Source organism: Vespa velutina, chromosome 4, assembly GCF_912470025.1.
Source record: "Vespa velutina chromosome 4, iVesVel2.1, whole genome shotgun sequence".
NCBI classification, from domain to species: Eukaryota; Metazoa; Arthropoda; class Insecta; order Hymenoptera; family Vespidae; genus Vespa; species Vespa velutina.
Window position 1 is genome coordinate 7,815,927 of NC_062191.1, and position 27,679 is coordinate 7,843,605.

Below are 27,679 nucleotides of genomic sequence, written 5' to 3' on the forward strand. Positions count from 1 at the left end.
TTACGAAAGAACTCATGGAAAATGATGAACGAATTTAATTCGATTATTTATTGTATAACCAGATCTAGATACATGTCTATTAGCATTAGAAAATTACTTTTGATCTAGATACTTTCAGTTTATAAAATTAATACTTACTAATGATAATAACGATAAACATTTTTCCATTGCACGAACAACAATCGAGATACAATTTTTAACTTATCTATTTCATTATTAAAACGTTTACTTATATTTTGTAATGGGAACAATCCAATTAACAAAGAGAGAGAGAGAGAGAGAGAGAGAGAGAGAGAGAGATGGATGGGGCAGAGGTTATTTGCCGTATCTCATAATCATTGCTGATTACGAGCGAAATACGTGATTTAAATATATAAAAACGACATTCCGTAATCTATGTAAAAAAAATCATGTCTCTTCATATGATCCAAAAGGCATTGCTAGGCAAGTAGGCACGTGTTAAATTATCTTCAGCGAGATTCTTGCTACGTTACATCATTAACAGGGAACCATCGTTTGCCGAAGGGACCTTGACAATGCGGGGTCAGGCAAGGGTATTCTCCTTTGACATTAATTATACGATATGCGTTTTATCCTAATAATAGTCCTTATTCTATGAAAGGAACTGACATTATTGTTCAGCTTCACTCAGACGGATAATAAATATATAATACATAACTGTGTGTGTGTGTGTATGTCTACATATATGTATATTGGCTGTGTTTATGTATATGAAATGGGAAAGATCCGTAACCACGTATGAAGTATAAGATTGTTGTCGAATGGCAAGATATAGGCCCAGACAAGGCCGATTTATCGTCATTATAATGCGTAATTATTTATCCGTTAATCAGTAGGAAATACAATCCTATTACGTAAGGAAGATATTCATTTTTTTTTATATCTATAACTTTCTCTTTTCCGGACCTTTTTGATATGATCAAATTTTTATCACGATCACTAAAAGATTATAATTTTTTGATTTCGATTAAATACCTATATATAGGTAGGTACAAATTTTGAAAAAAAAAACAAAAAAAAAACAAAAAAGAAATGTTTCAGTAGAATCATTAATTCATAGTTAATAGATATGAATTAATACAAGATATATCTACATAAATATACACTATAATGATCGCTACGAGAGATAAGTAGTCGAATGACGTTATGTTGGAATAATCGATAGTAAAAATACGGAACTTCTAATACATTTGAATTCGTAAGTGTAATTATATTGTGATTGATACGCTCGAATTAACGTTCGTAGAACGAAAAATTTCATCCCAATATCCGTTCAACCCAATAACGAACGTCAATAAGGGAAAGCATTGCTTCAGGGATCTTGTGTTGTCGCCCTCGGCGATTTTGTAAACTTTTCAAAGTGAAACGCTTTTATAGCGAACATAAACAAGCATGACTTTGCATTAGATCATGGCATTCATATATTTTTCATTGTCGATACTTTCTCTCTCTCTCTCTCTCTCTCTCTCTCTCTCTCTCTCTTTCTCTTTCTCTCTTTCCCTCTTTTGAATTACGATAAAATATCGCTTTACATTTACTATTATACTTATTTCAAAGAGATGCCCTCGTTATCTAATCACAAATATAATTCGTCTATATCCTTATGGATTATTAATTCAAACTTTCCTTTTTCAATTCATGCTCCATTTATTTGTACCGGTCCACGTTCGAAAATAATCAAAATAGTTATTACATAATATCTACCTATTTGCATGTAGATGTATTCGATACTAAATGCGATACTAAATGTATTCGATACTAAATGCTCACTCAGTGAAAAGTCATCATTGGTAATCTATCTGATAATTTTTCGATTTCAACTCGCTTTCTAGAAATTTTGACTTTTGTTATAATATTTAATAGAAGAAGTTAAAAAAGAAAGAGAAATGTCAGGATTATTAAATATTTCACCAATCAAGATCCTGTTCCAACGAAGAAACTGTTTCACTTATTATCGAATGCAAATAAGCTCTCTCTTTTCTGTCAAGTACTTTCGTATCACTAAACAACTCGTTCCATCGAGAGAAGGTACCACGTTGGAAACAAGTGGTTCGGATAATCGAGAGTTCTTATCTGGAACGTACCTTTGTCAAAATCTAATTCTTTTATACTTCCTGATCTTGGCATCCGAGATTCTGAACTCTGAACGAAAGAATAGCTGCGCTATTACAGAAAGGAAGAAATTTCTCCGACTTGAAAAAAAAAAAAAAGAAAAAAAGAAAAAAGAAAAAGAAAGAAAAAATGATTCTTTCAGAATTTATAAGGCTTATTCAAGCAAGTAAAGATAATTATTCGTTCGATGGAGATCTGTTTTATTTTTATCTCATATCATCGCGAGCCCCTTATTATTCGTACTTTACAAATCGATCAATGGAATGACGAATGAATGATTGAGAGCTATTCCGTACGATGTCTGAAGTTTATCTCGGAGGTCTACGAAAAACTCTCGAGTCGAGAATGCTTATGTAAACAGGTGCTATACAAATGAAAAGGTATATATAAGAAACATAAATGTATAAGTATTTACAAGTAATTAAATACAAGAAAGTAAATAAAATGTTTATACTTTTTACTGTATCTCTTATAATCCGATACGACTTAATGACTGTAACAAGTACTTGATGATATAATTAAATATTATTAATTATATATTTATATAATTAAACGACATAATGAAGTTTTTACGAAAAAACAAAAAAGAAGAATCTTACGATAGAATCTCTTTGATGAATCAATCATGTATCTTGTTAAAATAAATGATTAAATTCATTAATTCTTTTTCATACATGGAAAATATTTATACGATGTTATCGTATGCGATAAAATTTTTCTATTGTCGTACAGAATCGTCGAGAGAAATTTTCCACTCAACATGAAAAGTCTACTACTAATGTTAATTCGTAGAAACGTTGTCGAGAAAAAAAAAAGAACGCTACACGTGCTCCCTTCGAGGTAATTCATTGATAGCGTCCATTTGTGAGATTGATTTTAAAGGTAAAAAGAAATTAATTCCTGAATCATTCAAACGAGAATCCGGAAGATATCGAAAAAGAAACGCGAGTGAAACGTTGTGCGGATCTCGTGGGGTGGGGGGGGGGGGGCGGGGGGAAGAGAAAGAGAAAAAGAGAGAAGGAGAAAAATATAAAGAACTTGGATTTCCGTCTTCTTCTTTCTTAAGAATGTTCCCTTAATGACTTCCAATGATTCAAGTGCGTGAGTATGTGCAAGAGTGAACGTGAACGTGAGCACAATAACCGTAAATAATGGTCCATAAGCGCGTCAGACATTTTCCTGTGACCTTCCTATTATTTATTGTTTCTCATGGTACATTTTTCGGTATATTTTGACATTGTATGATGAAGGTCAATTATATGTGTATATATATATATAGATTTAAAGAATTAGAAGGATAATTTTCGTGCGAAATCTCATAGGAATTAATTGTTATGTTTTTACCGGCACGATATTTTTTCACAATTACGATCACGATTATTATCTTTTTCTTTCGAAAGTCGAAAAAACGCTAATGTTTACGATCGATCGACCGATCTTTTTTTACTTGTCACTTTTATTTTTAACGTCTCGAGAATAATTTTATTAAAAGTGACGTATTAACTTTATAATGACATAATCGTATTCCGTCATATATCAATGTTATATCAAAGATTTGTCTATTTAATAAATTCAATCGTGCTTTATTATATATTAACACATATAAAATATAAAAAAATTCATAAACATATAGAGACCGTAAGATTGTAATATTAATACAGTAATTGTTAATTCTGTATATAATACTATTATTTACATCAACATTACTATCATTTTATATGATACTTTCAGCGAAAGATATTGATTTGATCGATATATATGTTAACTTTTGAAAATATCCTTGAATAAAGAATAAAGAATAAAAAATTTTATTTCCTGCATAATATAAAGTTGTTCTGTCCGATATGGTCCGATATAATGTACGTCAAATTGATGAAATCCGTCTTACGCAGAGTTATTATATCGTGAGCGGTGACTCTAGTCATCAGAAACGCCTACAAACGAGTGAGTGTCTCCTTTTTAAGTTAGCCGCAGCCTTTTTATGAGCGATGCAATTTTCTAAAAAGTTCCTTTCCCTTCGCATAGTCTGATCGTATACATGGGCGCGTCGTGCCGACGCAACTGCACCAGATCGCCTGGAGAAATGAGAATGATCAACTCATTATCTTTTTCTTTTAATATTTGTGTTCGGCGCTTTTGTCGCATATAACTTTCTTTTCCTATTTTCGAATTATAACACAACAAGCATCATCCTTCGTTAATCAATTCTAAGATAAATTAAATTAATTTAGCATTCTGAAATTTATATATATAATTTTTGTTTTATTTTATAATAATTATAATATTGATTGGAATTATATTCATTATTTTCCATATATTATTTTATATTAAACTTTGCTCTAAATATTATTAATAATTGTTTCATATTACTGATTAAAATCGTACTATGTGCTATATTTATAAATTCAATATTCAATGCAATCTGTTGTTCACCAGTCAGCAGAAAGGAAAAGTCATCAAATTTATCTCAGGTTAATCACACGATTCGAATCAGTTACTTCACGATTCGAATAATTCGATAATATATCAGAGGTCATTCACTATTGTTACATCATTGTCCATAAAAAGATTTCGTTGTGCCGGAAAGATGGTGGACCGACGTTACTTCAATTTCGAATTGGTCGACCAATGCAATCATAAATTTTTTCCCCTTTTCTTTGATTAACGATCAACCGGCGCTCACTTTGTTACTTATTCTCGAAAGTGACGTAATCCGCATAAAGATCTGTGCTAGTCACAAAACGTATGAAAGCAATCTCTGGATTGCCAAGTAACGACCTTATCGATCAGATGATTCACGCCTCTGTATCCATCTTTGCTGTTTGCTTTCAGCGAGCGAGTTCACGAGATTTTCATTGAGAAATCTAGTATCCCGATTGTTCTATCGTCTCAATAATCTTCATCTTAAATTTTAAAACGTTTCGAACGAACTGAAATCGTTCTCACGTTCGACGATGACCGACACTCGATAGCTATATAATGCCGATCACTTTCTACGAGGACAGATGTCAAATGATAAAACAAACTCTCTATTTTTTTTTTATATTCGCCTCGTACTCGATCCATAATTCTCTAACGTGGTCGAACTTACATTAGTCAGGGGCGTGACACGAATGTCCGTTACCACTTACAAGTAGTAATACTCGGTATAAATCGGTCATAGAATTAATCGCCTCTTTCTGTTTTATCGATACTTTGAAACCTGTAACTTCCAAGAAAAAAAATCTTCTGGCTGTTTTTATAGTTAATTTTGACTGCATTATGGAAATATGTACATATATCATATAAATAAAAATATGAATAAAAATATATGTCTAAGTATGAATATTCGAGCATCGTTGATGTATTATAAATAAATGGACTTTATGTTTTACTTAAATTAACTATTAATATTAATAAATTATACGTATATAATTTATGAATTTTATCATCGGAAACCTTTGAATATGTCGTCGTTGTTAGATCCGTTTGGAAAGGACGTTAATAATCTCGTCGCAATTATTATTAATGCGGATGTAAAAGAGAACGTCTTACGTTAGATACCTTATGATTTCCGTTTATTATAATTGTGTCATGATCGAAACATAAAATCTTTTTTCCACGTATGATACCGAACGAAATCTTCTGATGACGTAATAATGCTTGTACGAGAGAGGATTTGTGGTCAGAGCCTGCGATCCTACTTCATTTACATACGTCAATGATTATCAATGATGATCCGAGGATAGTTAACGCATATCGTGAAGAGATACTGGAAATACAAGTAAATACGTGTCGTATTATGGGAAAGAAGATTCTTAGTTAACTGCAGTTCGATAAGATCCGTCGTGCCGCGTAGATCCGATCGTACAGGTACGATCCTCGATCTATTCTTGATCTATCATAGAAATCTTTATAATTTTATTAATACTATTTTTGTTACTTCCTTTGTCTATTTTCTATTTCAATCTTTTTCTCGATTGTAACATTTTTTTCTTTCTATAATGGAGTTTATTAAACGTTGAAAAAGTGCATAAAAAAAAACTAGTTTTCACTATCACTATCTAGATCTAGATAGTGATAATGGAATGTTATACTTCCTCTAACTAACGACATCCTCATTTTGTATTATTTTATTTTCCTTTCTCACCGACGTTTACACTTCACATTTTTACGCTGAAACTCCACATTTGTACTTTAAAACAAGGATCTCGCCTGTTGTTCTAAATATCATCGGTGGAATGTTTAACGAGACGGTCATTCATTTGTGCTTGGTTAAATCGATGACGTTTTGTGCATAGACCAGCAACCAATTAAATATCCCTTCTCTTATAGTGAAAGTGTCGTTTCTTAATTATCTTCTATCATCTTTAATTAGTTTTATCGTTAGAAGTTCACGATATATCTTGTCGTAAAGTTATGATACTTACAATTAATAACCGAAAAAAAAAGAAAAAAAGAAAAGAATAAGAATCGATCGAATGCATAGTTTGATGATCCTTATCGAGGATTGGGGTCAATTTTTTTTTTACCACTAAAAGTGAAAGCAATAATCTCATTTGTCATGCTCAATCTTCAATGGTATTTTATAAATCCGAAGATATGGTATTCTCTTAAACGTATCGAGAGTTCTAACATCTTATTACCTTCTTTGGTTATTACTTAATGTGAGTAAACACTTAAGTGTAATGTATCAGATTTTTTTCCAACGATCGTGATCTTGACAATATCCGATTGTGGTCAGTAAGTCAGCAACGTGTTTCCATCATGATTTCAATTTCTTGGAATAAGTAAAGTACATCTGATATTAGGAAATAAAAGCAATTTTTATTGCACTCACTTAAATTTCCTTTATGAAATCATATTGTTCAAGAAAATCATATACTCGTTAATGATCTTCTTCGTTCCTTATTTTTATTTCTTTCTCAAAAAGAAAAAAAAAAAGGTAATAGCATATTTTTACATAGATGTCACTTGGATAATCAAGATTCGTGAATTTGCTAAAAATCCTTTTTGCCAAATAGCAGTGACACTTTTAAATAAAAAAAAAAAATCTTAATATACTCGGACTTCGTGAATCAGAAGTCTTATAACGTAACGATCGTATGAGTGATCCTATTTTTAACTGAGAGAAGCGTACGTACATGTATGTAACACGGAAAGTGTCTCGATCTGGGCCAGTCCGGTACCCCACCTCGTGATCTCGTGTGTGATCTGCTGGTCCCGTTGGCCTCTGTTCTGCCTCTCTCTCTCTCTCTCTCCTTCTCCTTCTCTCTCTCTCTCTCTCTCTCTCTGTCTCTTTCTCTCTCTCTCTCTCTCTCTCTTCTCTCGATTCTCCCTGAACCGATTCTGTTGGTCCTCGATTGCTTCCATCCGGACGGATCGGTAGGGTTTACTAAGAGAGCACGAGTCCTCCGAGGGTTCAGTACGAAACGCGCGCTCGAACTCGAAGGAACCCTCGTCTTTGAGATTCCTTGTCTTCGAGAAGATTTAAACGAACGGAGAATAAAAGATAGATAAATATATAAAAAGCAAAAAAGAAAAAAAAAAGAAAAGAAAATTTTTCCGATTGATCTTTCGTATTAAATTCAAACGTTGATCATTTTTTGATCTCGATGATTACGTCGATAATAAGATTACGAGTGTTGTTTCTTCAATTTTCAGTATTGACTTGAAGATTCCAAGGATTGGTGAAGGTAACAAGAGTAAAAATGGGTCCTGCGATCGACAGGATGGTGACACGATTGATTCTACTAATCATTCTTTCTTTTATACCTGTATGTCTTGGATCTAATACGAGTAAGTCTTTTTTTATTTTAACTATTGTCTTTTTTTTTCAATTATTCGATGTTACCAATTAATGCAGTTATCGTAAAAAAATCATTGTTATGATCTATAAAGAAATGTAATAAATTGATGCAAAAATAATTAAAGGATATTTATTATATCGAAAGAAAAAATTTCACATTGGGCTGATTACAAATTTTTAATTGGTCTTCGAGTAACTGTAAAAGAAACGGATCTTTTTAAAATAGACTTTCAATGACTTTCCTGTCATTGTTTTCCTCTGCGAGATCGATGAGTGGAACGACTCTCTAAATAGGATTCTAAAGAGAATGCCGACATGAAGATCCAAAACTAGATTCTTTACGATAATCGTTTATCCACGACGATCAATCGTATTAATCCTTGAGGTTAAATTACGCCATCGACAACTGGAGCGCGCTGTCTGACACAAGGACGATACCATTTACGTGTAATCGACGTGTTTGCGATGGTCGGTGACCATTAAGGAAATCGATAACATCAACGAAAACAAAAAAAATTTCGCCCTATTAAAAAAGAAAAAAAGAACAAACATCAAAATAATTTTTCAAAATTAATAAATATAAAGTGATTAAAAAATAATTAGAATCATTCAATACTTTTATATATAACATGAACTTACATACATTTTTAATCCATTTTGAACAAATTCTTTCTTTCTTTCTAATTAAAAAAAAAAAAGAAAAAAAAAAGAAAAAAGAAAGCAAAGAAAAAGAAATCCTTTTTATTCATTTTAATTTCTCCAATCTCATTTATTATTCATTCTCTTTTCATTCTAAAATTCGATTTTGAAGACAAACTTTCGGCTATCCGAAAAATTCAATTTGCACATAAGACATTAAAGAAAGTACTCAAAATAGTTGAAAAGAAATCAGAGTGAGCGGGGGTAGATTAGTTACTTTCTTTTTAGCTACGAAGATCAGGTGCCACCATTGTAAGCGTCATTATAGTGATTCGAAGAGAAAGAATCACCGGTAAAAAGAACTTTCTCTCAGGAGAATGATTTATCAGTCTATCTTATTGATCGAGCAACGCGAGATCGCTTCACCGTTAACAACTTAACGACGTATTGTATTGCTTATTTAATAAAGAATCTCTTTTCGCGCCATTAACCGTCCGTTTATGATAAATCGAGGATCGTTACGTTGAAGACGTAACTATCAAGCGTGGATCCATTGTTTCCAATGTTTTTCAAAAGAAAACTCCAGATTACAAGAGCTTTGTGTTTTTTCGTCCTTCCTTTTGATTTAAAAATTTTTATCTTTGTCTTCTTCGGTTCTAGCTAAAAGAAAATGTCTATCTAAGGAAAATTCTAAGATTATAATTAACAGTTGGATCATGTAAATAGGCTTCATGTAAATCGTTATGTCTTCACAAAGTCAACATATCCGGCAACAAGAGTTAATAATAATGGTAAAGATGTCTACGTTATATGTGTCTATGTACCAATCAATACGTACTTCATACGAGCGTCTCTCTCTCTCTCTCTCTCTCTCTCTCTGTCTTTTTTCATTCTTTTTTTACCTTTTATTCACTATTTTTCCCCATCTTTACATAGTCCATGTTCTACAACAGGTTTGCGAGTCTATGTAAATGACTATTATAGACGCTTCTTCACGTATAATGCAATCGTCGATGATGTCAACGACAGTGAAACGTACCTGACAGATACCTTTGAGATCGTCTCTTTTGTCGCTCGCGTAAAATTGATATATGACAATAGAAAAGATGAGAATGAACATCTTTAGTCGTTCGTTCATTTTTATTATTAGGATAAAAGTAATAGTAAAGTGTAAATGTAATTTTGACGAGGAAAAAAGAAAAATGATAAGTTTGTATTTTTTTTTTTTTTTCAGAATGTCCAACACAAAAAACTTCACCAGGCAAAGAAGTGATTTGTTATACTTTCAAATCAGATGTAAATCTACTCAGTGATTCGATTTGTAAGTGCACCACTTTGGTACATCAAGGACATGATATACAAAATCTTTCTATTTCGGGTGAGTCTTTGAAAAACAAAATATCTCAAAATTCTATTATAACGAAATACAGATTAATATTATCGAATTGATATAAAACTACTTACGTACATTGAACCAAACGACAAATCGATTACTCATCGAGAAGCTTGCGAAATTCAATGACCGAACGCCCACGTTCGCAGCGAACATGAGTCATTAGCTCGATATAGTTTTGAATAAGTCGATTGCCCGTTTTCGTGAAACGAACGCGTTTCCATTAAATCGATAAAGGACAATAAGAATCAAACTCTTTTCGATTCCAAATTCGAATTGCTAATGGTAATTGTAATCGATGTCCTTTGGTATCGTCGTCTAACTAGACTAAATTGTCTTAGATAGATCGAAGAAAAAAAATAAGATGACGAAACAAATGAGAAAAAGAAGAAATGTTACTGGAAATTCTCGCTCTAGGAAAGGTAGCGTAAGTGTACTGAAAGTTGATGTTAATGTCGTTGCGCTATGCGACTTTGAGGAATTGCATAAACGATACAGCCGCAATTGAAACCACCGGGCGGTCACGTCCTTGCACTTGCAACAAGATATAGCTTAGGATACACATCGCTAACCTTTATATTTCTATATGTATTTTTCTCGCTCTTTCATAAGATGTATATTTATTCTCAAACACGTTTACGTCGTTTGTTATCTTTGAAATGAGATGGATCGGTATTTCATTTCTGTCGTGATATAATTTATCGCGAGGACACATAAAAGATTCTTCTTACCTCTATATAAATATCGTAGATTCTATAGATATTATATGTTCAACGAATATAACATGATGACATGACGTTAGATCACTGCGATCGCAAGAGGTCGTCTCGTGTTTCTCGACACGCGTGGTTTAGCAATAACAAAAACAAAGAATCTCTGACATAATTCTATCTTCTCATCTGATGACCCTTTCTTCTTCTTCTTCCTCTCTCTCTCTCTCTATCTTTCTTTCTTTTGATACAGTCTACATAACGTTTCGTAGATGTACGCAACTGCAAATAATCAAAAATTCATCGTTACATTATCTTTATAACGATAATCGTCGTAATAAATCAGTTCTCGTATTTTTATAAAATCAAAAGAAATTAATATTATCGGTGAAGGACAATACCTCTCGTATTATGCAAAATCGCCAAAATTTTTGACAATATTAATAGAATACTCGTTTATCTGATATAAGCGTCTTATAAGAAAAGGCGATATTCTTAAGCTTTATGATGGAACGGAAATTAACGAAGGTAAAGTAGCTATCTATGGTAGCATACCTTATGAATAAAAAAAAACACGAAGAGAGAGGTAGATAGAGGAGTAAATAAGAGACAGTAAAGGACACGAGATTATATGAGAACATGAGAATATACCAGGAGAAACCTTAAAAATGTAAAAACAAGCTTCTCTTTTTTTCAAGATTTTTTTTTTTTTGAAAGGTAAAAGATATAAAAAAAAAATTTTTCTGGGGCAAGAAGACATTCGATCACGAAAGTGTTGAGACCTGTGCAAAATATTACTACAAGGGCGTTGCTAATTAAATATTTGAAACCTCGAAAGTGCTTTTTTTTTCTTTGTCGGATAGTTCGGATAAAAAAGTATTACTTTCTCTGTCCGATCCGATTGAAGCCATAATAATTTTTTGAAAACCAGGTATTACTTGTCGTCATACTCTGTGATAAATCAATAATCCATACACACACACACACAAATTCCGATCGAACTTGAAATTCCGAGAACTCTTGAAATTATGAAATATAGCGGGATATAAATTTAATGTCTATATACGCATGATGAGTAATTGAGGTGGCTTACAAGTAAGCCGGTTACATTTCAGAGGAATAGGATTATAAAAATTACAATGAGTTTTTTTGTAACTTAAGTAACTTCATGAATGATCATTATGATGATGTAACTGCGTTGTGAACTTCGACGCGTCACATTATTGCAACATTGAAGAAATATAAATCTTTATTCGTCATCCGCTTAATTTTCTTTACGAGTTTTGTTATAGCCCTAGATATTTTTTAATTAAACGATTTAAATAAATTGATATTTATATGTTTTGAGCATTGAAAATGAAAATGAAGTAATCATCTTACAGATCAAATTTATTCTTTGGCGGTAAACAAATTTCATTTGGAAGTATTGACAATTATTTTAAGATTTTGTAATAATATATGATTATATAAAGTCGATTAACGAAAGTCCACAGAAGGCGAAGTATAATCATCAATTGATTCTGATACTTTCGACTTCTGTTGAAAGGTGAATGTGGACCGTGTAAAAATCGCGATAAGAGAGCCCACTTTCTTCTTTCTACATTCCTTTCAACTTTGCGACAAGAGAATAAACACTATCTTCCACAATCTAATCGTCTACCTTGAGATTACCAATATATGCAATTAATCAATCATATGATCTTTATTATTATAATGTGAACTATGCAAAGATTTTCTTTTTTCAAATCGCACGACGTAAATATTTATATATCCGTTCAACGAACGATATTTTTTACAAGATAAATTTTATTTTTAATGATTAACATAAGAGAAATAAAATTCAAAATATAAATCCCTAGTAGAAAATGTTAATTTTATTTCGTGTATTTCTTGAACGATTGAGAAGATTACTCACGAATACGCACTCGAACTAATACTAACTAATACTAACTATACTAATGTACTTCGATGACATTTTCTAATAGATGTCATGACTTCTACATGTCCTTGCTTATCTCGACAAGTAATATACGCGTATTTAGACTGACGTCATTAATCGACGTTAGATCGTACCTGTTTGTTAAGTTTTTTCTTTTTAATTGTCATCGCGTATTTAATAGCATTATTAAATAAAATTTTTAAATTCATACCATTTAATTAACAGAAATTCATTTTCAATATCTTCTAGATATTCAAGTATTTAGCGAAGAGCTAAAAGAAATGAATCCGCCTCTCCAATTTGTCATTTCTATCAACGATCCTGCAGGCACTCTCAAAACTTCCGGTATGAGTCGTCAGACAGCTGTCACGCGTTTGGTTAACATTCTAAACGAGGTAAATATTTTCTGAGATTTTTATCGAGAATTCAATAAATATTAAGGAAAAGGTTAAATATCTTTCCTTAATAAGAAAAGGCTGATAAAATGATATAGTCATAAACTAATTTTATTTTTATTTGTTTATATTATTTTCTAATTGCAATCTAATTTATGTAAAATAATCTAATCGTTTATTGCTTGGTTTAATATAATTATTAATCACTTATGTTTAGTGTTAATTATAGCGCCTAAAAATAGGCAATATATTATACATCGTCGATAATATTGCTTTTGTCAAGAAGAAATTTTATAAGCCCCTGTAGCTGGCAACCGGTTCGTTGCATATGCATATATAATGCCGTATTCCTATAAAACATGAACTTTTCATTCACGACAGTGAAAACAACTTAAAAATATTATTATCTATATAAACATCCTGTTTTACGCTTGCTATTGCTATGACTGAAAATCAAACCGGTTTGTTCCTGATATAATTGAATTATGAAGCTGTGTTGACATCACAAGTAATCTTCACAATAGTCACATTAATCGTAGTTCACGAAAGCGTTCAATTCACATTCATGATTCACGCTTCGTAGAAACGCGGGATAAAAATTCAATGTATCGTCTATACAGAAGCTTAATAAATTTTTTATTGATAAATGACTATCGCAAACAACATAATCGACGGTGTTTATAGTGTTATCTATATTCAGGCACAAAATTAATATTTCAAAATTCCTGACAATATAATTACTGACAAAAAGAACAAATAACGACGACTATCATTGTTACTTTTATTTTTACGATGATGAAGTATAAATTTTAATCTGAATATATTTTCCCTATTTTTTTAAGGTTGATGGTGTAGAATTAAATGTCACAGCAGGTTCAAAGGAACGTCTTTATCATTTCGTCAAAGGTCTCAAAGACGAGATGGTACGAAAATCGATTGACAAAAGGATACTGATGTCCTTACCAACGAAACCAGAAAATTTGGCGAAACAATTCGATTTAAAGAAGCTTTCGAAGTAAGAAACATATTTCTTATAAATTCATATAATTAATAATTTTTACGAATATAATAAAAGTAGAACTATGCGAGTAAATGGCATGAAAATGCAATTTATTTAATGTCCTAACTAGCTTTTGTACGATTGAAGAAATTATGTTAGAAAAATGTAAAGGAAACAGCAAAGTAAAAAGAAAAGATTATCGGGCGTTCTGGTAGATATCTTTATCCTTGTACCACTTGTAAGATTACTCATGTACGAGGATCATTGTACTTATGTTCGTTGTTCATTTAATTGAATTATACTCGGATGATCCATATCGCACAAAGACAATCTGACTATTCGGGGTATTCGCTGAATATGAATGAGCTTAGTGCTTATTCGAAGTAATATTCAAAATGTAAACGAAGTCGTAGCGCTATCCCATTCTTTAGAACAAGGCCACGTAGTTTCGATATCATGAATATCTACATACGTACATCGATCTTTTTTCATTATAGACTCATTGTCTTTTCTAATTTAATTCCAAAGTCATTTCATTATTGTAGCATCTAATAAACATCCTAAAGAATACTACATTACGGAATACGAGCATAATTATAATGTCACTAGAAAACATCTATTATGACAATTGAATTAGTTATGTGAAAAAGATATTTGGAAATGTATTTCCTTTCTTCCTCAGTCTCTTTTTCAAATCGTATGCAAGAATGCATATGAATGAATATATGTAAAATATCAGTGCAATATAATTTATCTTTTTCTCTTTAAATAGATACGTGGATCTATTTACGATCGCATCTCATTATTTAGTGGACGAAGACGAAATCTATTATACTTTCCATCCTTCCCGTGTGATGGGTCTATTTGACATGCTCAACACGGATAGCTTAGTTGATCTGATAAGCGGATTAGGAGCGCCAAAGAGAAAGCTCTTGATTTCGATGCCAGCCAGTGCTTATAGATTCAATTTGAAAAATGAGACAGAGAATGCACCAAGGTCACGTACCGAGGACAAATATCCGACTGTCATCGATAGGAAAGAGGTAAAAAAACAATTCAGAATGTAAATTACCATAAAATTTAAATATACTATACTACAGATCGTAGTATTGTAAAATCGATAATAGGATTAGGAAACGTTGAGCAATTTATTGTTACTACTTTCAGTTTTGCGAATCGATGGATGACGGAGAATGGACGATAGAAAGAGATGAGGATCTCACGGGGCCATATGCTTTCAAAAACAAAACATGGATTGCTTTTGAGGACAAAATTTCTGCGGGCATTAAAGTATATTGAAGTGAAGTCCGTTTGTCTTCCTTCTCTCTCCTTTCATGATATTATATGATCGGTTTTTTTGCAGGGAAAATATGTAATTCTACGTGATCTCGCCGGTTTAGGTATTTGGGAGATAGAAAACGATTTAAAAAGTAATTGCGGAAAAACAATCACTCATGATGTCTATCAATCTTTTACGAATTTTAAGAGAAAGTCGCGACACGCTGTGCTCACTTCATTAGAAGACGATCTTCATGTAAATATGTACTACATGATAAAAATGTTTTTCCTTGGAACATTCTTTTTGTTAATCATTTGATACTTATTGTCAACCTATAATACTTTTCCGTTTTTTTTTAGCAAGCAATGATTACTTACCCAAATAAAGCAAAATCATCTGGCTATAGAGTAGTTCGAGTAGTCGATACCGAGGGACATATTCGTGCAGTACGTGAAAATACCCAAACTGAATTTATCTGTACAAGACAAGGCTACTTCGTGCATCCTAAAAGTTGCAACAGGTTGTGATTATTTCAATGTTAGTAGCTTAACTGATAAATATAGAAAATTATAAATTATTCTTTTTTTTCTTCATAGATTTTATCGTTGTGTCAAATTTAATCAGAACATAGAGAATTACTCGGTCTTCGAATTTGACTGTCCAGCTGGATTGGCATTCGACGAGCGTACGGAAGTTTGTGTTTGGCCAGGATCTTTGTCTCAAGGATCTCCATGTCCTGGAAGCAGCGAAGTAGCACCTGCTCCTCAAGTTAGATTTCAATGTCCTCCTGAACCAGGATACTATGCTGATCCACGAAATTGTCGTTGGTTTTTTGCCTGCATTGATTTAGGTATAACACATTATTTGTATTTCTATTAAATAACACTCGTTATATACTTACGTAAGAACTTTATAATAGGTGGACCTGAAATGATGGCTTTCGAATTCCGTTGTCCGTATGACTTGGTCTTTGATCAGGACAAATTAGTTTGCGAGTGGCCTTGGTTGGTACCTAGTTGCTCAAATACTGGATCGGGCTATACAAGAAGCGAATATGACATTCATTTTAATGGTGGATCGTCTACTCAAGGTGCAGGTAGATTTGTTACCGGTGGAATACCCGACGGATTTTCAGGAACAACTGGTGGAGGTTATTACGAAACCAGTGCTGGTGGATACACGGATTCATCAAATACACGATTTACTGGTTCATCTGGCACACGATTTTCTGATTCATCTGACACACGATTTACTGGTTCATCTGGCACACGATTTACTGGTTCATCTGGCACACGATTTACTGGTTCATCTGGCACACGATTTACCGGTTCATCTGGCACACAATTTACTGGTTCATCCGTTGGACAAATTGACGTTGGACAATCAAGCTTGAATACAGATTACTCAAAAGTAACTGGAGAATATTCAACAGGATCAGGATATACTAATGGTGCCACAGGATACGGATCAATTACTGGCTCACATGGAATTGGTGGACAATATACAGGAAGTGTATCTGGTGGATATAAAGATTCAACAAGCACAGAATATATTGGAATTCAAACAAATTCTGGATATTCAGGATCATCAGGATCATTAAGTAACGTTTATCAGGGTTCTACAACTGGGCTCCATACAGGATTAGGATATACGGAAAGTAGCAATAGTTTGTCAGGTTCTACAACTTATTCACAATCACGTGATCATATATCTCCTAATTCGGAATATTCGCAAGGAACAAATGGCCCATATCGAGGTTCTAGTAGTACGATCCAGGCTGGCAGTGGTTCTGTGGGATCAAATATTGGTGGATATACCATATCGACCAGTACATTATCAGGTTCCCAATATACTGGAAATTCCGTAACAGGTAATGGATATTCTGGATTAACTAATGCTGGATCAGATTCCCAATATACTGGAAGTTCCATAACAGATAATGGATACTCTGGATCAACTAATACTGGTTATAAAGGAGGATCTGGAGGAATTGATTCCAGTTTAGGATATACAGGATCGATAAGTTCGGATACACAAGGTTTTACCGATCAGAAAGGATCTGGTGGTTATTCTGACAGCACATTATATTCAGGAATAACGAAAGGAACAGGAGGGGAAGGAAGATATACAGGATCGTCTGAACATGGGTATACTGATTCTTCAAGTACAGCATATTCTCAAAGTTCTTCTATTTCTGGATCTTCAACTGGAATCGGACACTCTGATATCGGACAGTCTGAAATCGGACAACCTGGAATAATTGATTATTCAGGATCTACAAGATCTGAATATACAGGATCCGGATATACAGGATCAGATTTTTCAACGAAAACAAAATATACAGGTTCATTTGGTGCGGGCCACTTAGGAGATTCTAGTAATGTATTTACAAGACCAACGTCGATAAGTTCAAATTATCCTGGTGAATCGGTAGTAGGTAAAAAAGTTGTACCAGGAGTATTACAAGGTGAAGATTATGGTACAACATCGACATTGATACAAGGCCATGGAGGTAGCAATTCTCAATATTTTGGAAATTCTAAAGATTCCGAATTACCTAGTTATACTATACCAGTACAAATTATTAGTGAAATACCGTATTATAAGAATGATGTCACAGGTAGTAGTTCAGTAAAAGGCATTAGTGAAACCGAAAGTGGTGGAAAAGCTGGTTCTGTTTCTACATCATCAGTATTTACAAATTATCCGGGCCAAACAGGTACATACGTTAGTCATCACACAGTATCTTCTGGTCCTATATTTTCTAGTCAATCTGGAATCAAAACAAGTCATAGCAGTGGTACTGGAGTAACAAGCGCTTTTGGTAAAAATAGATTTACAGAAAGTAATTTGAATATTACGCTAATGCTTGATAGAACTTCGCCTACACCTGGCACATTTTATCAACATCCTGGTTATTCTGATGGTTATAATATTGGACAAGCAAACACTGGCACTATCGTTACTGGTACTAATATTGAAGGAGCCATAGTCACTGACGACTCCTCTTCTGGATCTCTTATTACTCAAGGAGATATATCTGGATCAATATTAACAGGATCAACACAACAAGGTGCTGTTATCACTGGAAGTAGTCAACCAGGATATGTAAAATCACAAACTGGTACTCCTGGTTATGTTGTGAGTGATGGAGTTAAAACTATCTACTCTGGATCAGCTAGTCCAGGTACTTTCTTGCACGGATCCATATCCCCAGGCGTTTCATTAAGTGGTACTCCTACTTCTGGTATAATTCTACATGGACAGAATACCCCAGCTGTTCACTTAACCGGCCAAACTTCTAGCGGTGTCGTAGTAGGTGGAACTGTTCAAGAAGGTACTACTGTTGGAGGCTCCATAGGAAGTCATCATTATACTGATTCTGGATCATCAATTTATAGTGGTAGTAAAGGTTCGGTTAATGTAGGGTTAGTAACCCCTTCAATCACTGAAAGTACAAGTTATAAGACAAATGAGTACCATGACAACGGAGGCCGTGGTACCATCACATTCAATAACGGTCTTGTTACTACTAAGTATACTGAAAGTGATCTTACAGATTACAGAACATCGATCGGTACGCTTTCCGATAATGTGCCTGGAGATAAATTGCATGGAGTTCAAGGTGAAATAAGTTCCCCAGGATACTCTTCAATAAAATCTGATACATTCACTCAAGGCGGATTTACTAAAACAGGACCCACTAAGACAGGTTATGTAACTGCGAGTTTAGGTGGTAAAGGATCTTATGTCGCCAGTACTGGTCAACGAGTTACAACAAATTATGATAAAATTGGAGAAAATGCTTTCGAAGGAAATGCTGGTTACACGAAAACGTCTAAAATCTTTTCGAATGTAGCTACATCAACCGAAGCACCAGATGCTACACACGTCGACACATCAAAAATCACTTTAGGTCCAGCTATATCACATTCAGTATCTAATATTTACGAAAATACTGGTGGTATACAATCTTCTACGTCAAGTTCAGTTTCTTCCACAAGTGGCAAAGTGCCTTATACAGTAACGACACCATCTTACCTCGATGTTGGAATTTATCAAACACCAACGATTGTGGATTCTGCAGGAGTGACGCCTATATCTACTGTAGTGAACACATACAACAAGCCAGGCTTCGTGACTGGACAAGTTCCAACAGGATTTGTTGAACATAAACAATCAACACCTACAGTATCCTCAGGAATTTACACTACTGGACCTACACTTGAAAACTACAAGACAACAATTTTCGAAGCATCTAAAATTCCAATATCCGTATCTACCCTTCAACCAGTGTTCGATAACGATTACAAAACTGTCATTTCTCCAACTTCTATTCCAGTGAGCTTGACCGGCGATACATACACTTATAAGGATAGTCGCTTCAATACTGGATCTCTTTCCACGCATGCACAATCTGTCTTCGAAACCGGAGTTTCCCTCCAATCAACTGGTTTATATAATCAAACTGATCACATTTCTGTTACCACTTTACCTTCAGCCTCTATATCTTCTGGATATGTTCCTGGAAAGTCAAGGCCATCGACAATATTTGGAACTTACGAACAACCGACTGTAACACTGCGACCAAAGGTAAGATTTTATGTTCGATATGCATTTATATTTTTCGTGATAATTTCATGCGATTTGTTGAATTTATTACAATTACTTTATCTTGATATGGTACAAATCAAATGAACCTTAAATCATAAGTAATATTATAATAATAATTAATAATTTTATTGTTTCTTAGGTCCAATATGTACCTAGTAACACTATACCATCTGTTTCAAATGGTTTTAATGGATATACTTATACAGAAGGGAACAAACCATTTGAAGAAAGTGTTACACCCTCGACAATAATTCGTCAGCAATCCACAGAAAGTATACGGCCACAGGTTTGATGATCTATTTAAGAATTTATTATTCTAGAAATGTAAAAGTTTGTGAAATATAACGAAGAAATTTTCTTTTTTCAGTACGTATCATCAACTACACCGTCGTCTTCTGCTATTGGAGTGACCTATACGAAACCAATCTCAATACCTGATATTACGTATGATCAGACTACTCCAGAATCAATTTCGATAATCGATGACACATCATCTAGCCAAGATTACACGTCAAAAACAAAAACATCATTTGGATCGAGCACCACTTTTGGAGGATCACCAACGAATTTGGATATCTCTCGGGATAAAGTAAAGACTCTTGTCAATAACTACAACAGAGGAACAGTCAAATATATTCCTAGTGTGTATGACACTTACACTGGAATCGACAGTACAAGTTCTACAGGATCAACTTACAGTGGATCAAGCAGGAAACAATCATCTTTTTCGTCTTCAGTTGGCCAAACTTACGTGGGATCAACGAGAACGCAAAGTACACCAATTATAACGACCTATTCAGGTGGTTACACCAAAACATCATCAGTAACACCATCTTATGAAATAAGTATGAAAACAACTGCAGCTCTAAGCAAAGGCAAGGTTATTGTTAAGTGGAGCGATCTTCATCCGTTACTTCTTAGCAAACTCGGTGCAGAGTGCACTTGCAAAGCTGATCCTTTTGCAAATCTTCGTGGTCCTGGTAAGAAATTAATTGACTCGTCAAAGGGTCAAATAGATCTTGCCAATTACGATGAGTCAGATGTCTATGTCGATCTCGAAAATGATGGCTCGAGCGAATACGATTATGTTACAAATTACGACTCCTCCTCGCCGAAACCCTTCAAAATTGAGAATAAGGCCGTCACTGAAACTACTCAACCTTCCTCAACCTATTTACCAAGTATATCTACCTCTATTAATCGCAGTTATATTCCCGGTGTAAGAGCAGGAAAGAAACTGGAACAAGGTAGCTCGAATACCAATTCAATTGCTACATCAACCAGCTTTAATAGCTTCGTTTCAAAAACTTTTGAGGAAGCCGATAAGATTCTTGAAGGCCCCAATGATTGTGCCAGACCTGGCCTCTTCAGACATCCAAACTTCTGTAACAAGTTCTACGCTTGTCACTGGGACGAATGGAAAAAACGATTCACTCTGCATGTATTTAATTGTCCGGTGCATTTAACCTTCGACAACAATGCCGATGCCTGCAACTGGCCCAGCAAGGGACCAGCCTGCCAAGATGGTAACTTACTGGTTTAGAATATGAACTGCTTCTTCCGTTGTTCGTACTTTGATGATTACGAACAATTTTCTTCTCTGGTATCGTTTTCTTCTTCGTCTTTTGGAATTTTAAGAACTGTTGAAACGAGTGTAAAATTGAGAGATCACGTCAAACATAATGGCAATCACTGGCATTCTATCGTCATGAATCTTGCTAACTAACTTCTAAAGAAAGCTTACACCGAGGTACTATTATTTTCAACGAATTTGTACATTCAAAAAGTTCTCCCTAAAAGCATATAAACAAAATGAACGAAATGGAAAAAATAGAGATAGAATTTTACGAAAATTTTCAACTGCTTAAAGACACGTTTAACATCAAAAGATTAACATAACAATATATTTATCAATTTTTATTCTACCGTACTTTTTTACTGACTTTTTTTCCGACGAGTTTTCTTTCTTAAGAAATACGTCGGTAAATCTGAACAAAAGAAATATACCGTCTCATTTAAATAATTTTTAAATAATTTTCTATGAGAAGAACTAATTATTTTCAAGGAAAAGTATGCGCTTCTTTGTTTCTTTCTCAGACAATAACGTAGAAGTTAAGTAACGACGAATGATTCGAAAGATTCTTTATTTTTTCGTTTCCTGTATGAGTACAAATCTAAACAAAAGATCGCAAAGACGTGGAAGTTTCTCTCAAAATTTACGACAAGAAGCTAATCTATTCCAGTTCGAGAAGAGGATGTAAAAGACAAAGGAGATCCAAGGCAAATGTAGTGGAAACATTGGACACGCGAGAACACATTGTCGCCTCTCGAGTTAAAGTGAAAGTCGACACCGTTGTGATCGTTGATCCAAATCGACGCGAGAAATCGATAAAAACGATTCCGATACAATATCCTCGTGAGCAACTGTAAATAACTTGCCTTTCCTTATTTTTCTTTCCAAATTTGTATATATCTATTAGTATATATGCATATATATATATATATATATATATATATATATGTATATGTATATATATATATGTGTGTGTGTGTATAGGGTATTGTCTCTTTTCTTGGAAACATATGAAAAGAGAAATTTGAACGAAGGAGTTCTGGATTAATTAACGAAAGATTCATGAGAAAATTGATAAGTCGAATACTCGAAAATGTTATTAGTTTTTATAATGACTCGTGTGAGTATATATTGTTCATAAGATTAATTATTTTAATTAAGGAAATTGTACGTAATTTAACAATACAGAATTTATCTTTAATCGGTAATACAATTTAACGAGGGATTCGTTTGAAACGTCTGAATTACCCAAACTTTTCTTTTTTTGTTTTTATTATTATTTTTTATTTAACTCTGTGTTCAATCCGTTCCTATTTTGCTCTATTCGCTCTGCCACGCTACGACTTTGTCGTCAATTTTATTATCTATTATTTATTTCGTTCGCTTGTTTTAATTAATTAATAGCTTTTAAGTGTGGCGATTCAAATGCAATATCGATTTTCTTGTCTATCCTTCTAATGTAACTCTTTATTTTTTCTTCTTTAAATATTACGAATTAACTCTCTAAAATTTTTTTATATCTAAAAAAATTATACAATGTGAAACTTATAACTTATATTAGTATAACTATACTAAGTTAATCTATATTCAATAAATGTTAATATTTGGGTACGAAGTAACAATTAATTTTATAGTGAAAAATGAAATAAGACTTAAAAAAAGTACAGATATATAAATGCCTGATTTAAAAATTATATAATATTTTAGAGGGTTAAGAATGTTTTCTTAGATATTATTATCTTCTTTGCACCCTAAGTTAAAGCTTCTATCGTGTCTATCGCGTCTGTCGTGCCATTTCATTATGGTTACCTCCTGTTAATGATTATAGAATAAATGTGAAGTATAACAAAAAAATGTATCCTTTCTTTTTCTTTTTATCTTTCAATAATTATTCCTACTCCTCAAAAATTTGTAATATAATATAATGATAAGAAAAATATGTGTATTATACGCTGTACTACATATTTTATTTTAGAATAAAGTTTGATTCACATATTTCACTGATTTTAACATTATTGTATATAATTGTAATTTAAATATATACATATATATAATTTCCATTCAATCTTACAATCAGTTCAGTCATTGATTCATCATACATACATAATTTGAATTACAAAGTCAGAATGTAGATTGAGCTGAAACTGAATTGAAATTTGTGAATCAATCTTTATTTTAGAATGAAAATACAATGAAAGGGATTAAGTGTAAGATACATCACAGACAAGTCTTCAAAAAATAAAAAAATTGACATTTAAAGTAGTGCTATTCGAATATACATACATATAAATATTTTGAAAATATATAACAATATCCTAAAGAATATTTGAAATATTTTCATTTAATCGAACGCTTATAGAAATTTTTTGTGTTATTTAGGTTGGATCCATCGATCCATTTTAGTTAGGTCGAAACAACCTCTTTGGATTGCTATGAGATAGCAGTTATTTCCTACAGGGAGAATGTAGAGCAGATATATATGCAGTTAAAATAATAAGGAAAATTCTACACGGCATTTCGTCTGCTATCGATTCGCGTATTCGAAATAATTCCCGTAAATACTGTTTGATCATTAACAGCAGCATCCATGACACTTTTGTAATTAAGAAGAAAGGAGAAGTAGAATTTTTTTTTTTTGACAAATAAATATATAGGCCTAAAGTTAATAACTAACGAAATAATTTTCATTAAGACAAATATCCAGGAAAAAAAATGAAACGATAAAATAAATCATCATGGAAGTAAATTTTGATTGAATTTAAATGCAGCCATTGTTCAACATTACATATCTATTAATAATTTTTATAATTAGGTAAAAATAAAATCAATCGTGAAGCGAGTTATAAAATTTTTTTCTAATCGATGGAGATTAGACGAAAATTTATGAATACGTTTGATATTGACCTATCTACCCGATAAATGCGATGGAATAGAGCATTTTGATTATTTTTTATCAAACTCCATTCCGAAACACAAACTCAGATATGCATATTTTGATGTGGCTCATATTGAAACTAAAAATAAAAAGCATTGATAGCCTGTATACATTATATAAAGATTATATATCTTATTAAACATTATTTGATAATAAGAATATTTAATATTATGAAGATATCGCCTTATTATCTAAAACACATCAGAAATAATTTAATCTTTTGTTAGGTTAAAAATCGATCAATTTGTTGTCTATTTGTTGCATTGATTTTATATATAATTTCTTCAAATGATGTAAACTGCAAAGCTATCTATAAATATAAAGCACTCTCACTACCACAGAAAGCTCTCTAATCTGACAGTAAAACATCCGCAAAAATAGCCTTGATGAATGTGTATTCCTTGATATTTCTTAAAGACCGGTATAGTTTTTTTCCACCAATTCCAATCTTTTTGAACAAATCTAGGCATCGTCATCGTAGCATCAAATGGTACCTCCATTATTATTTAAGGCCCGAACCTTAATCCTCTCAAACAGTCTACAATATAATAGACTGTATTCAACGGCGGGATAACATGCTACCAAAGATCCAATTAACTTAGCAAAGTCCCGAATCTTAAAAATTCGCCTTTTTTCAAAATTACTCATTTGAACTAGAAGAGTCACCTTCTTCTCTTCAGGTAACTCAATTCTCATGGTAGATGAGTCTAGTAAAAAACTTAGGTATCTACATCTAGTCTCAGGTAACAACAATGACTTTTTAAGGTTGATAACAAAACCCAAATGATTGAACAAAGCAAGGTAATCTGACTAAGATTATCCCTACATTTCTCTATTGACCTACTGAGACATAAAAAGTCACCCAGATATAACATCGATAAATAAGCTTGTGACTACAGATAGTATGCAATTTGTTTCAAAAGTTTGATAGACATGGGTATTTCATCATGGGTATTTCTTTAACAGAGAACCCTCGCTGTTCAGACCATCAGTAGGGTATTTTTTCCCTTCACTAATCTGAGCTTCAGAACTGCCGATCGTGGCCTCCCTGTTAATAATCTCAAACAAAATCTTATATTGGCTGTTGGTCACGTCTCTTAGTACACCAATTGCTCCTGGGACCCTTGTGGCTCTCAAACCTGGTATATTCCCCAAAGACTCTTCTGGGACCAGATCCACAGATTCTTTCTCAAATAATAACTCCAAGACTAGCCCATGACACAATGTAAATTATGACTGTTTATTTTTTATTTTTTATGGTTTGTTTGTTTGTTTACAAAACTTCAATTACCTCTCGGATAATTAAAGCAAACATCATCTCTACTTTACCTTCCAAATAAAGTCAGATTACCATGTGAGAATCTATTGTGCCTTTCGGGTACAATAGATTCCATCTTTATCTACCTGAATAAGGCACTATCAAAGAATTAATCTCTCGGATATACTAATTCAATGATTTATTATGAATTTAATTTTTATTTTCAAACGACTAAAAGTCAAGTATTTTTAAAATGTATCAAAAGATGCACCTATATGTTCAAAAACATTTAATTTATGTCTAAATATACAATCTTAAATAATATCAATAACCTAGGTCTCACTATTTGGAAGTAGCTGCATATGGAGATCTAACTATTAATAAAAATCAAATAAATTTTCTAAAATAAAACAATAACTGTAGCAGTAAACATGATGACTAATAAACTAAAAAGAATACAAATTCCTATAACGATAAACTTTCTATACTATTAATCGTGATAAAGTTGAAATAAAAATGTTTATTAATAAAATACGTAATTAAAACGAAATCACTTGACGCTTTTCGTAAATTTTTACTCGTCGAAATACTAGATAAAAATAAAGATCTTTTATTCTTGAGATAGTTCGAACGATCGACTATTTGTTTTATTCTCGGTTAGAGAATTTCTTGGAAATATACAAATTAATGCGTATTTCCATGTCGAATGTTAGCTATCTTTCCTCTATTAGATCTCGTTCTATGTTATTAAAAAAAGATACACTTGTACTCATATGAAGAGAAGGTCATATATAAAACCGACAAATTTGATACCATATTATTCTAGCTCGTTGAATTCTTGGAAATCTGAGAAATATATGATCATATTAGACAAGATTAAACTAAAAGTGTGTTGTGTATGGAATATCCATAGATGTGTGTATGTGTATAAGTATATATAAAAATTGAATATAAGATATCGATCGATCAGAATTGTAAACACAAAATTATTGATCAGAAGAAAAAATACGACGCAATAATTTCCCTGGCTGATCTGTAAGAGGTAGATATTATTTTTACGAATATCTTTTGAACGTTACGACATGCTGATATGCGAACGCGGCCTCGTAAAAATCGTGCCTTCAGCTATCGATTAATATAATGGAAAAAGGTTTATGTTAAAAAAAATCTACTAATTACCTATAATTATACACAGCAACGAAACATCATATTTACTTGTTATCATACCCAAGATAGCGACCAGACCATTAACAGAGAACCGAAGTGACCTCTTTAGTTCGACTATGTAACTAGGATACACCGCGAGTCAATTTAAAAATTAATTTTTTCAATTAAAAACAATAAAAACATGTAATAAAAATATGTGGGAGTATCAAAAGCACGACAAATGTAATTAATTCGGATTTTAAATGTAGACAAAGATTTTTCAATGAAATATTTACATTTTTTTTAAATATAGAAATATAAAATAGACACACTCATGTATCACGAGTATGTAAATTATTCCTACGCTTTCTATACTATGTATGAAATAATGAATAGTTAATAAATTGAGTAATTCGAAAGATTTATGTATTTACGTATATATCTATTTATGAATATCCCTAAATATATAGGTACATCTCTATTGTATTTGGGAAAAATAATACTTTTTTATTTATAAATATTGAATAATACTTCATTTACAAAGTAATATGTATTATAATTTCGTAATAATTGGATCGAACTATCTAAAAAAAAAAGAAGGAAACTAAAACGATACATATACAGCTAAGTAATACATTGAATATATATAGCTGTGGGAATATAAAAGCGATCATAAAAATGTTGCAACACATGCATATATCTTCGGACATAGTAATGTATATATTTATATAAAATACTACCTGTATATCTATGTAAAATACTATCTATATACCTATTTAAAACCTGTATAAATTTCAAAAATAGAACTGCTATATAATTTCTTTAAAAATATCTATTTTTAAAGAGACAATAGTAACGAAAAAACTATTGTATTTTT

The 27,679-nt window shown here is 32.5% G+C and overlaps 1 protein-coding gene across 3 annotated transcripts; it reads left to right on the forward strand.

Moving 5' to 3' along the window:
- The first annotated feature begins 5,871 nt into the window (after window positions 1-5,871).
- LOC124948532 (mucin-19-like) lies at window positions 5,872-23,460 on the forward strand. 3 transcript variants are annotated; one of them, XM_047492265.1, is made up of 13 exons: window positions 5,872-5,985; window positions 7,777-7,911; window positions 9,795-9,938; window positions 12,852-12,997; window positions 13,840-14,012; window positions 14,770-15,040; window positions 15,165-15,287; window positions 15,361-15,531; window positions 15,636-15,796; window positions 15,873-16,126; window positions 16,196-19,869; window positions 20,030-20,176; window positions 20,258-23,460. In XM_047492265.1, the coding sequence occupies exons 2-13, from the start codon at window positions 7,824-7,826 to the stop codon at window positions 21,431-21,433; spliced, it is 6,528 nt and encodes a 2,175-aa protein (XP_047348221.1). In that variant the 5' UTR covers window positions 5,872-5,985; window positions 7,777-7,823; the 3' UTR covers window positions 21,434-23,460. The 3 variants fall into 3 exon arrangements, with proteins under 3 accessions (XP_047348221.1, XP_047348223.1, XP_047348224.1); XM_047492267.1 differs by lacking the exon at window positions 5,872-5,985 and adding an exon at window positions 6,646-6,779; XM_047492268.1 differs by lacking the exon at window positions 5,872-5,985 and having other exon boundaries at window positions 7,472-7,911; window positions 16,196-18,688; window positions 18,836-19,869.
- The last annotated feature ends 4,219 nt before the right edge of the window (window positions 23,461-27,679 follow it).